This window comes from Squalius cephalus, assembly GCF_949319135.1.
Source record: "Squalius cephalus genome assembly, chromosome: 11".
NCBI classification, from domain to species: Eukaryota; Metazoa; Chordata; class Actinopteri; order Cypriniformes; family Leuciscidae; genus Squalius; species Squalius cephalus.
The window spans coordinates 10,111,523-10,124,930 of NC_137132.1; the positions used below are offsets into that span (position 1 = coordinate 10,111,523).

The 13,408-nt window shown below is 35.5% G+C and overlaps 1 protein-coding gene across 2 annotated transcripts in view; it reads left to right on the forward strand.

The window, feature by feature from the left end:
* The window catches only part of tnfrsf19 (tumor necrosis factor receptor superfamily, member 19), a 29,799-nt gene that overhangs the window by 14,181 nt on the left and 2,210 nt on the right, over positions 1–13,408 (forward strand). Inside the window, exons 6-9 of one of the 2 annotated variants that reach the window (XM_079886915.1) lie at positions 8,839–9,000; positions 10,310–10,432; positions 10,568–10,670; positions 12,288–12,517. In XM_079886915.1, coding sequence (XP_079743041.1) covers positions 8,839–9,000; positions 10,310–10,432; positions 10,568–10,670; positions 12,288–12,517 — 618 coding nt within the window. Of the gene's footprint in view, positions 1–8,838; positions 9,001–10,309; positions 10,448–10,567; positions 10,671–12,287; positions 12,518–13,408 lie in introns of both variants that reach the window. The other variant, XM_079886914.1, reaches the window with a different exon arrangement.

Sequence of the window (13,408 nt, forward strand, 5' to 3'; positions counted from 1 at the left end):
ATGTTCCACATGACTTGTGCTCTATATTCCATATACCATAACATAGTTTGAAAACATGCAAATGAGAGCTAATGTGAAGGGCAAGATTATCAATAAATCAAATTCACTTAGAATGAAATCAAAAACAATCAAAAACATAATCCGGGTGAGTACACGATGACAGATTTTTTTTAGGGTAATCCTTTAAAAGGGTCCATCATACTAACAGTTGCATTAATAATAATCTGTGAGATGATGATCCAGTCTCGGTGATTCATCCAGCAGTATTTTACAATCAAATAAATGCCTTTTTTACAAGTCAGAACATATAGGCGTAGGTAATAAACACAAGTCTCTGTGTAACTGTTGGAAACTGCATGGCTCTCTTCCGCAAATACACACATGGGTATGTTAAACACGCAGCGTTTCACAAAGCAGTGTATTGTTCTCCTGCAGTCTGTGGCTCTAATTGGGCTCGTTTTACCCACCGGTGAGGGCCATTGTACGGAAGCTTGTGTCTTTGGCAGTCACACAGGGAGAGAACTTATACCTTATAAAATGAAGTGTGACTTCCAGAGGTTTGAGATGTTTGCAGCTGCTGCATGTGGAGGTTTGTAGGGCAGAGTTTGAGCCAGGACTAACACTCCTTCGCCAGATACTGTCCTATAGGCATACAGGTCCGCTCCACCCTGAAGAATCTCCTCTCTGGATAAACTCCGGTTTATTATGTAATCATAATGCACTGTGATATTTGGTTCATTTTAATAGTCTTCAGAGTAGGGGATTTATTATTAACATTTTTTTTTTTTTTCAGGACTGTTTTTCCATAATAGAAAAGTATGAAAGAAATTACTTGTGGTTTTGTCTACATACAGAAAATGATAATGATTTCTTGGTAAAAATAAAATAAAATAAATAAATAAATAAATAAATAAATAAATAAATAAATTTTAAAAAATAATAATAATAAAAAAAAAAAAAAAAAAAAAATAATAATAATAATTAAAAAAAAAAAAAAAAAAATTAAAAACTAAACTAAAGTAAACTAAACTAAAAAAATAAAAAAATAAAAATAAATAAATAAATTAAACAAATAAAAATAGAGAATAAAATCATAGAGAAAATAAAACGATTTAAAAAAAAGTAATTTAAAATTAAACAATGAGCATTGGCATTCTGCAAAAAAAAAAAAAAAAAAAAAAATTATATATATTTCTTGGTTTTTGAAAATTATTTGTAAAAATTACTAAAAGACTTTTTTAAAACATTCATAAATTGTAACAAAATAAAATATACAATTTAAAAATAAAAACAGAGCTTTGGCTTCATAGAGAAAATAAAAATATGTTTTGGTTATTGAGAATTGTTTGATTAACTACAATCCCCCCCAAAAATAATTGACATGTAATTGTAGGTTGTCATGTGTTGAAAATCTGCAGATATCAAAACAAATGTTTTTAAATGCTCCTTTTGGACTTTGGAAGAAGGTGTTTAGTTACTGTACATTATCCTTTGTTTATGATGCGCTAAGATCAGCAGTTTCTTTGCACGTCTGTAGCTCGACTTCAGGACCAGAACTGAATCTGATGCAGGAACTCAAAGCTGCTCTGACCCATTGTGCGTGCAAACGTCTGAAAAGACTCCAGAGAGCGTTCCTGTCCTCTGGCATTATCTGACAGAGGGTGGTGAAAACTCAAAGGCCTGATGGTTTTAATAGCCCCCACGTCGGCCCGGGGCAAACACGCAGCTGCACGAGGAAGTCTGTCTTTAGAGAAGACCATAAATCCAGAAACACTCTGGTCTCCTTGGCCCATCCTGAGAGCGAAAGGAAGAAAACAGCATTTTATGGGTTCCTCTAGCTGCTTTAATGTGTTTCATCTGCTGCTGTCTTTTCTTGTCATGGGATAGCTCTAAATATTTGGCAAAGCCCCTCACAGCTGTCCCATCTAAGCATCTGAACTGATGTGAAGCCAATTTACGAAGGGGTCACACATGAGAGCCGGGCGGCTGCTGGGCCGGTAATGGGTGAGAGTAATATAAGCTGGCATTTTTGCTTTTGCGAAACACCTCTGATTTAACTCTTACTAGGATTCAATCACAAAGCTACTGAATTTAGAGCCTCTTGAAAAGCATTGAACATATTGAAGAAAGCTTGAACCGCAAGAGTGTGAAAGAAAACGAGTGGTTTGGTATTTTGACCTGAAGGGGATTACTTCACATTGGCTCAGACCATAGATCATAATTAGCGATGGCTTTCATCTTGGAGTCTCGTGTCTTGTTGAGGGTCACTGATGGACTCATTTGATTAGTCTGATGAAGCACTACATAAAAGACAATCCTGTGATTAAAAGCAGATCATAACTTCATATAACAGTACGAGAATAGGTGAAAAACTAGTGAGCTGCATTCAAGTATTTGTAAAAAAAAAAAGATAGTAAAAGTAGTAGTAGTAATAACAATAATAAAAATATAGTATTCAATATAATATAATATACTTAATAAAAATATTTAAATATACACAAGTATATTATACAACATGTAATACTATATAATACTAATTATTTTCAAATGGTAAAAATAAAATATCAATTGCAAATTATTATTATTATCATTAATAATAAGTATTCAATATAATACAATATAATACAAATGTTAAATATACACAAGTATATTATACAGTATATAATACTGTGTATATATATATATAAATAGTTATAATAGTTGTAATAATAGTAATTATATAATAATAATTGTAATAATAGTTGTTATAATAGTAATTTTTAAATTGTTAAAATAAAATATTCATTGCAAATTATTAATATCATCATTAATGATAACAATAATAATAAATAAGTATATTATAGTATATTACACAATATTATATGATACTGGACTCTCTCTCTCTCTCTCTCTATACATTTATAAATTAGATATAATATAACAATAATAATAAATATACACAAGTAGTATAAAAAATTATATAACATAAATAATAATAGTAATGAATTAATGATAATAATAAATTAAATAATATATACACAGAAGTGTATAATACATTATTAAATATGATGAATTATTAATATTATTATAACAATAGAGTCAATAATGATTCATTATTAAGAATAATTATTCTTAAAATTAGTTGTTTTTTTTTACAATTTGACAATTTTACACAAAAAGTGTGTGTGCTATAGGGTGCTATTTGTGGATTATTGTGCTGCTCAAACTCTACTCAAATCACTTGTGAATCGAGTGTCCTGTGCATATTTCACATGAACATTTTTCAATTTTTTTCCACTTATGACATGTGGTTCCATTTTGGTTGTGATGCTGGCTGTGTTGTAGACAGCAGGGTCACTCTCTAGGTTTCAGAACAGAGCTAAATTGGACCCTTCCAGCTTAAAAGCCCCAAGCTTGGCAACTAATGAAGTGAAAAAAGGTCTCTCTTTCATGGAGCGTTTAATAAGAAACCTGCTTGGAATTTCGGGATCTAGATCAACACAATCCTCTGCTACTTGCCCCACAGTTGTGTCGGCCTCAAGGCCATGTGTTTCAGTGTGGCATTCTCTAAAGTCAACAGCCGCACATATCAAAGAGAGCAGTCTATTGGCTCATAGAGCGCAGTGTGTGATAGTATCAGCAGGTGAGATCTTTTCAAGGGCCGCCCTTTGTCTGTGTTTGCTGCAGCTGTGGGCCGCTGATAAGAGGGGAAACGCTTTGGTTTTGGGGGGAGGTGAAGGGAAGGAGGACAACACACAGCTGGGCCAGATTTGCTGGCACTGAGACATGAGAGTGTAGATAGAAGTACAACTCTGAGCAAACTCTGAAGTTCATGCTGGTTCTTCATGGGATTCTGCTCATTCACATGTCTTTCTCCTATTTTCTCTTTCTATACACATGCAATTTTTGGGATTCGGGAAACGGGATCAGGACATGATGCAGGTTGGACTTGAACCTGCATAACCTATATGAGCAAAGCACAATGTGTGCTAACCATCATGGCTTTCAAAAACCAAGAACCCTAAGTATTAAACTATTAAACATCCTGTAATCATTCCTCAAAGCGTGTGGATTGTTGAGGAGATTTTTTTCCTGGCAGACGATAAAATCGTTAAAAATATTCCATTGAGCCCAAAGTATTCCTCCGTTTTGATGCAAACGCCTAAAAAAATGACGATGGTATGACGCCATTTTGAAATCAGGCCAGAAATCAGGAGTTCGAAACGATAACTTCTCCTTAAAATCAGAGGGAAATGATAGGCAAATAACACTGATGTAGAAGCACCTCACCTTGGTTGTAAGCCTAAACTTGACATAAACTGGAAACTTGTCCCTCAAATCCAATTGGTTGATTGGAATGTTGTTCCAAGATGTTGATCCAGAAACATGCTGTACTTGGTAAAATCACGTTCACCATTCAAACTCAGTCAAAGAGACGAAAAATAACCGCTTAGCAAATCTAGCAGCCACCCAGTAACACCTTAGCGGCCTCATAACAACAATGCTAAATATTGCTCGACATTGTCACTATAGACTAAATGATGAGCTCTGCACCTATAGTTTTGATTATGTCTTCAAACGAAGTGCACAAAGGCTCACATCTTCAACAAAGAAACTTCTTTTGAGGGCTCAACTGATGTTGACATTGTCTCACAAAGAGCACTTGTATCTGTGAAGGCCAAGCCCATGTTTGCTTAATGATTAATTTACCGTAGAGCAAATAATGAATGCTTGTGTTCATCCAATGAAAAGATGTTAAACAAAGATCTGGTTCATATTTAACTTCATTACAGCAAAATAATACTTCGGCATAAAGAAGTCCACAGGCTTTATTTCTGTGTGTTGTTGTCTTTGTTCTGAACGTCTGACCGTCTAGGATTTGCAATAGGCATGTCTGTACTTAACTATATGTTTTGATGTATTCTACAAAAACAAAAACAATACAAAAACTCTTTTACATTAAACTACGTTTTTGCATTTTCATGTAGAAGTCTTTGAAGTCTATGTATTTTTGACTATTGTGCTGTTAGCTTAGCAACAAGCAAACATCAGTCTCTGCTGAAATCAATAGAGCGTATTAGTGCCCGCCCACTTTTTCAGAGACCTTGCTTTCTGGAAGTATTGTTCCCATTCATTTTCCCCGTAGGGATTTTTAAGAAGTCTTTGTTTAAGAGTTATAAGTCATGAACCAAACCACCCAGCTACAAGGTTATTCACGACATTACAAACTTTTTACAAAAAAATAAAAAATTCTAAATGGCTTTAACTCGTTCCCTGCCAGCGGTTTAAAAAAAGGAGGGGAAAAAAAAAAGTTGTCAGCCAGCGGCAGCATTTTTTATAATTTTCACGAAATTTCATGGCCCCCAAAATGTTTTGTTGTATGAATATCTGAACATGCAATATATCAAAAGAAAGAACAGAGCCTCTGCTTAAAATAAAATAAAATAAAATTCATGTATTCTTTTTCATCAACAATTGAATGTGGGTAAGTTTCATAAAAAAGCAATATATTGAATATTTTATATGGGCAACACTAAAGTGTTCTTTTGGCACAAAAGTTCTCTGATTGGTGGAATTTGTTCCACCAATCCAGGAAAAACATGTTTCTGGATAAACATTTTTGTTGGTCCTGGAACAACATTCCAATCAACCAATCGGATTTGAGGGACAAGTTTATAGTTTATGTCAAGTTTAGGCTTAAAAAAAGTTTAGGGTTAGGTGCTTCTACATCAGTGTTACTCACCTATCATTTCCCTATGATTTTAGGGATACGTTATAGGTAGGGGTAGGGATAGAGTTAGGACTAAATTTTCGGACAAGAATGTTGTTCCAGGATCAACAAAAGATGTTGATCCAAGAACATGTCTTGCTTGGCAAAATCACGGTAACCGTACACATAGATGCCACATTCGACCGCTCCAGACACATCTTGGAACGGTCAACATTTCAGTCAGATACTGTCGTCAACCACAGTAAAAATCAATGAGTTTTCCAAGATGCCACAACATTGCACAGCCTCTGTTTTTTTTTTTTAAACGCCACGATTTAACAAATAGGATACCCTTGCACAGGTGAGAATGTGTTGGCTTGTGTTTTTCTATGTATTTACTCAATACTACAGGTTTTTAAACGATGGAAACATTTTAATGTCGTGTTAGCTAACATCTTCATCTTGTTGTATTGTGTTACTGATAAACTAAATCCTATGAAAATCACCAAGTCTGTTGCAGATATTGATCCAACTACAGTTGCAACTCGCTCTCGGGTGTTCATGGACAGGCTTTGACTCTTCCATTATGACAGATAACTTACGTATACAGTGTAAAAAATTATTTGGTCAGTTAGTTAGGACAACATATGTTTTTACATCAACTCATCAAAATAAGTTGAGCAAGTTATACAAGATTCAGCTCATTTGTTTAAATCCGTTTAATGTAATTTAGGTTGAAATGACTTAAACATCCAAGTTGATTGTACTTAAAAATTTAAGGCAGAATTTTTTGACAGTGATAGAGGCACATAGAAACCGGGAATAAAAGGGAATCTATGTTTATATATCTGTTACCGGCAAAGTGTGAAATCCCGGTATTGTATAGAATGCCTGATGGTTTTTGGCAAAAATACATGACCTAAGTCTATACATTACCTAGGCATTCTATAGAATGCCGGATTACACACTTTGCCGGTAACATATATATATATATATGGATCTTTCTGTACAGCATCATGGGTAATGTAGTTTTTCACTATAGGAATTCCATTGGTAAACATCATCATTTAAAAAAATTCTTGGAAATAATGCGGGCTGATGGTTCCAACAAAAGCATATACCATTAATTAACAACCTCTGAACTCACAGCAGGTCTGTCTTTAAACGGTTATAAGTTATCGTTAAAAATCGATTCCCCTTTGAAGAAAATGAATGGTCTATTGTGAATACAGAGTCTCCTGTGCACTTCACGTGAAGTAGTTTCTGGGTAGTAGCTAACTATAGCTGTTACTTGATTAACTCCTACTTGCGAAATAACCATTTATGTGAACGTACACACTTTAAAGCTCACCACACAACCATTTGCCAAGTCCTAAGTGATGCATACATTGATGTACACACCAGATAACATGATAACCCCAATTATCTCGATGACTTGTCAGTAGAACACTGAGTGTAAAACCCCTTCTTCAGGCTAGATCAGTCACTTGATAGTCCCTGGCCTTTTCTCAGATGGCTGTTGTCTTCAGGGTTGGGAAGGATCTCTAGACGGTGACATCAGAGGTCCTGTGGTGCCTTCAGACTGTGGCAGCTGTTTTCTCAGGCTGATTACACATTCCCCAACCGACTTCAAACATATAGCAGTGACTGCCCATGGCCTTGATCTGCCTCTTAATAATGGGCTCGCTAGACTGGCAAGTGAAGGCCCGACTGGCCCGGGGTAAAGGGGTGAAAAATTATCGGCAGGCTGGGAATGTGCCCTTCACCTCCAGGACATTTCTGCTATTTAAACCCCGTTTTCTTTGGAGCACATTCCCAGCCGCAACCACAGCGAGAGGAGACATGTGACACACACACACACTCACACACACACACAAGCTCGGGCTTTTGGTTTTGGCAAGTTCAGTGAAAGATGAAATAGAGTGGGACACATCACAGTGTTAAAACGGAAAGTGTAGTAGAACATGAAAATCTCTTAATGATGTTATGGATTTTATAACACTAGTATAAAAACCTATATGAAACTCTTGTGGGAACCCATGGCAAATTGAGGCCACGATATACTCACAGCGAAGTTCTTCTTTGTTCTTCGCTCGGGGTTTTGCTCAACTTGCTGTTTGCGAACATTCTGACAAGGAGTGGCGTTTGGATGCTTTGAACAGACTGAGCATTTCCGTGTCAAAGAAGGTGGAGCCTCAGACCACACCCACCTATTACATATTCATACAGACCTATGGCAGTTTATATAGGCGTATTGGGGCCTTTAGCCTTCTGGGCAATGTTATTATTATGTATATAATATAATAGTTAAAAGCCAAATACTTTATTTGGAAAGGCACGGATAATGAATAACACAATTCTACGGAGCCTCTTAAGGGACATGGTGAAAAAATATGAGATGGAAGGAGAAATTATATTTCAATGCTTTTCAACGCAATCGTTTGCATCCCTGAGAAAGTTGCGAGAGTCTGCAAATGTTATGCAGAATCATTTAAATATATATATATTTTTTCTCCATCACCATGTCCCTCTAGGCCTAGGGCTCCATTGAAAGCGTTATTCATTATCCGTACCTTTCCGAATAAGGTATCGTCTTTGGGTACATTCTTAATTTTGAGTTTAATTTTATTGTTTCCGTTTTCATTTTAATTTCAGTTACATTTTCTGGCAATTTTGCTATGTGCTTTTGTAATTTTTATTAGTTTTGGCTTTAAAAAAAAAAGAATATATATATATATATTCTTTAAAAAAAAAAGAATATATATATATAGATATAGATATAGATATAGATATATGTTTATTTTAATTTGAGTCAGTACAGTTTTAGTTTTTTATATTTTTTGTGCCTCAACCTATTTCAGTCAGTTGCCAAAGCAAAATTTGGCAACTAACTGAAATAAGTTGGGTGACTTCTGGCAATTGTGAGTTTATATCAGTAAAGTCAGAAAGTAAAGTCAGAATTGTGAGATAAAAAGTCGCAATTATCTTTTAAATGGTTTTATTCGGTGTCGGAAACAAGCTTCCATTAAAATCTCCTTTTGTGTTCCACAGAAGAAAAAAAATCCCCTTATATAAGGGTGAGTAAGTGTGTAAAAACGGAAGTGGAGATGCTCAGTGACCTCACTTCCTGTCTCGTGTGTATCTTTCAGGTATGGGACGAGTGAATCTTGTCCCGCTCCAGCCTCCAGCGACCAGTCCCAGAGACATGGCTCTAGCAGCGGTCATCTGCAGTGCGCTGGCCACAGTCCTGCTCGCCCTCTTCATCCTGTGTGTCATCTACTGTAAGAGACAACTGCTGGAGAAGAAACCAGGTGACCTATGTGGATGTGGTTTAAAGCTTGTGGAATAATTGTATCATTTTATAATTACAGTATAGCTATATAATAGAAAGTATTTCTAATCACTCCATACAAATTTACTTATTTGATAGCAGTGGTGCTGCTACTACATTTTACTGTAAGCGGTGGTTACCATTGTAAATTTTAAAGGATTTTATTTGTATTTATCTGCTATTGTACCATGTTGATACATCAGTTGACATACATTGCAATGATGCTGAGAGATCTGACTTAAATTCTGATGTAAAAAAAGATAAATTATAGGTGCGTCCCAATTCGTGTACTATACTGTTTTGTAGTATAAATAGTGCGAGTAGTGTGTTCACTCTGAAAATTACAAAAAAGAAAAAGTGCACTTTAAATACCTGTATGATGCACTTAATGAACCGAAACAACGACGTGTGGAATGTTGGGCACTTCATACACTCGACTGTCGCAGCTTTAATTACGTAGCAGAAGGGGAGGGGCATCAGACTCCAATGTTGAATGACAAAATAACCTTATAAAGTTCATACACTACACTGTTGAGTACATATTAGTGCATAAGTACATAGTGTATAAGTGCATATTGTTAAGTGCGTTATTTGGGACACAGCTTTAGTTTATTATAGTTTTTTAATAATTCACTGAACAAAATTATAAACTCAACACTTTTGTTTTTGCCCCCATTTTTCATGAGCTGAGCTCAAAGATCTAAGACTTTTTCTATGTACACAAAAGGCCTATTTCTCTCAAATATTGTTCACAAATCTGTCTAAATCTGTGTTAGTGAGCACTTCTCCTTTGCCGAGATAATCCATCCACCTCACAGGTGTGGCATATCAAGATGCTGATTAGACAGCATGATTATTGCACAGGTGTGCCTTAGGCTGGCCACAATTGTGTACATAGAAAAAGTCTTAGATCTTTGAGTTCAGCTCATGAAAAATGACATAAGTGTTGCGTTTATAGTTTTGTTCAGTGTATGTTGATGCATCCTTGCTGAATGAAAGTAAAGTAAATCTTACTGACCTCAGACATTTGAGCGGCATCTATATCAATAATTGATTCAACATTGGTGTCTTTTATCATGCCACTGTTGCTGCTATTCTATAAAGCCACCTGAGTTTGTGTGGTACATGGATTTTACCATGATTTAGTCTGTTTTAATGCTTTTTTATTTTAAAGTAGTTAATTGCTATCCTTTAAACTTATGCAACAGTTTTAAGTTAGTATCCTTACTTCACAACAGTTTTATATACTGTATCTGTTTATGCTGTTGTTTCATGTGCCGATGCCTCAGTTTCGTTGAGGTCCCATGAAGGTCCTTATGTGGGTTCAGAGTTGTCTTGTCTGGACCGGCGAGTTCTGGAGTTTTCCCAGCGGCCTTGTTGTCACTGCCGTCCCGGATCAGGACAGTCCTGCGGTGAGTTTCACACATGTGAGTTAGCCAGTAATTATCTGTCAGATGAGCATTTTATTAATCCCACACAGTTCTGGAGAGTCATGGGAATGTTGATTGTCATCATGATATTAGACTGATGTGCGGTTTGTTTTCCAGGTCCTGTACACCTGATCCCGTCTCTGTGCTGCGATGACACCTGGAGCCAGAGCCGTGGCCCTGAGTGTCGGCCCTTTCCCTCGCAGAGCAGTCTCAATGAAGGGTGGGTTCTTCATCATTTACATGACGTTAAAGGAGCTCTGGGTTCTAGATGTGGGACATTTAGATCATATTCAACAGATTCATTTTTCCAATTCTGACAAACTTCGATTGGTTTTCAACATACACTACCGTTCTAAAGTTTGGGGTCAGTATTTATTTGATCCAAAATAGTTTAACTGTAATATTATGAAATATTTTTTACAATTAAAAATAAGTATTTTCTATTTGAATACATTTTAATTAAAAAATAATAATAATCCTGTGATGTCAAAGCTGAATTTTCAGCATCATTCCTCCAGTCTTCAGTGTCACATGATCCTTCAGAAATCATTCTAATATGCTGATTTGCTGCTCAAGATTATTATTATCAATGTTGAACACGGGTTTCCTGCGTAGTATTTTTGTGGAAATAATAATAATAATAAACGTTATTTTCTATAGCGAAAAAAAAGTTACATCTCAAAGCGAATCACAAAAAAAAGAAATAAATAAAAGAAAAGCATTCATAAAAGAGAAGTACATTCACATATACAATACAAATATAAAATGTTACCAAAAGAGTTCTTTAGCTAAAAGAAGTACACTTTTTTTATTCCTTTTTTTTTTTAACTCTTTAAAAGAAGTAAAAAGAGTACTTTAAGTAAAAAATAAAGTAATCAAATAAATCAAATAAAAGCTACCCTAAAAAAGTATGTTTTGAGAGAAGCTTTAAAAACACTCTTCCCTAGAGTTTTGGAGCAAATGAAGAGAAAGCCCCATCACCCATAGATCTTAAACGAGTTGGCGGGACAGTTAAAAGACCAGAAAATAACACAGTCTTCACAAGCTCCAAAACCCTCATGGCAACTCAAAGTAGTCAATAAAGTTGAAGCGCTTTGCTTGGCTTTCTTTTGATTTATTATTTATTATTCAAAGTGGTATTGTTATTTTAAAAAGTAATTTAGGTATTTACCCAGACAGCAAAATAATGTCAGCCCAGATCCGGCCCACATCTGGTACGTGTTGAATCCACATGTACCAGATGTGGCCTGGATCTGGGCCGATGCCGTGTTGCTGTCCAGGTAGCTATTAGACATTCATATTCTTGTGTTCCACCTGCAATATTTTGTATTTTATGATTATTGTGTTTGAAGCCATCAAAAACATTTTAACAATTGCTTAAAGGGATAGTTCATCCTAAAATGAAAGTTAAGGCATAATTTACTCACTCTGGTGTTGTTCTAGTGTAGTATGCCCTTCTTTTTCTTTTTTGGACAACAAAGGAGATTTTTCCTCGCGCTCGTCAATATAATGGCAGTGAATGGCGACCAGCATCAAGCTTTTAAAAAAGACTCAAAAGTATCACAGAATGACTACACGTGTCATAAATTCCAAGTGTTATACGATAGGGTTTGGTGAAAAACAAACGGAAATTGAATGTATTATTTAAAGAAAATCCTGACCTTGGCCGTTGATCTTCTGTCCACAGTGTGTGTTCATGAAACCCAATTAGCGCCTCCCACTCATCTGGAAAAAACACACAAGTTGTGAGAAATTAAGATGAATTTTTAGGCCGAACTATCCCTCCATTGAACTCCATGATATTTTACACAGTTTGTTTTTTGTTGTCCTGTCACAGACTGGTGAACCCATCTCTGGGAGCCAGCCAGACAGATGTGGGAGGTGCACCCGATGAGGCCTGGCCGCTTTTTCAGACCAGTTCACCCACAGGCGATCTCCAGCCAGAGACGTGTTCCTCGTGTGAAGAGGACGAGGAGCGAGAGCCGCAGATCTCAGGCCTGAGCCCAGCTGAGTCTGAGGATGGGTCAAACAGCCGGCCTCTGCTGCGACAGCTGTCTACAACTGAAGGTGAGTGATGCTACAGGGGGAAACGCATTATATTAGTCTGGAATGAGTCCGAAGTGACTTACAGAAAGGTTATTACAGGGACAAACTCTTTGTGAATCAATGCTGCGTTTAGATTCCTGGGGAGTTTCTATTTAATGGTTTGGAAGTCATAATTATGACGTTTAAGTGTTTTGGGTCTATTGCTGGGCAAATTGATATCATATTCTCATGCTCCCACAAAGTAGACCATGATGTTTAACAGATCATAAACAATAAACTCAATGAGTTTTAAAGTGTATTGTTAATTTACATTAACATTACACTAAATGCATGTAAATTGAATTCTAATATTGTACTCACATTTGCAAAAAACAGTGCAGTCCAATTAGCGAAGTATATGGGAATAAACGGCTATATTCAATATGTTCGTCATATAAAGCGATCGTGTCTCTAATTTGGATTAAAATGATCGATTCATATGGATTCGTTTTACAATCTCTTCATGAACTATTTAAATCGTCAACGTGTCAGTTTGCGAAATTATGACAGAAATATGTTAATTCCTGTTTGTTCATTGTTAATTTATGTAAATTAATTATTCCATTCTATTAAGGTAATTTATTATAAATTAAGGAATTATTCTACCATTCATTTTAGGTCAGTATTGTTTTGTTTTTTTAAATAAATTAATACTTTTATTTAGCATGCAAGGATGCATTCATTTGATCAGAAGTGACAGATATTTATAATGTTAAAAAAATTATATTTCATACAAACGTTGTTTGAACTACTTATTCATCAAAGAATCCCGAAGAATGTATTACAATATCACTGTTTTTACTGTATTTTTTTTCATTTTTGCACGGTAGTGTACAGTATATGTAGAAATTAACATTAGCCAAGATTAATAAT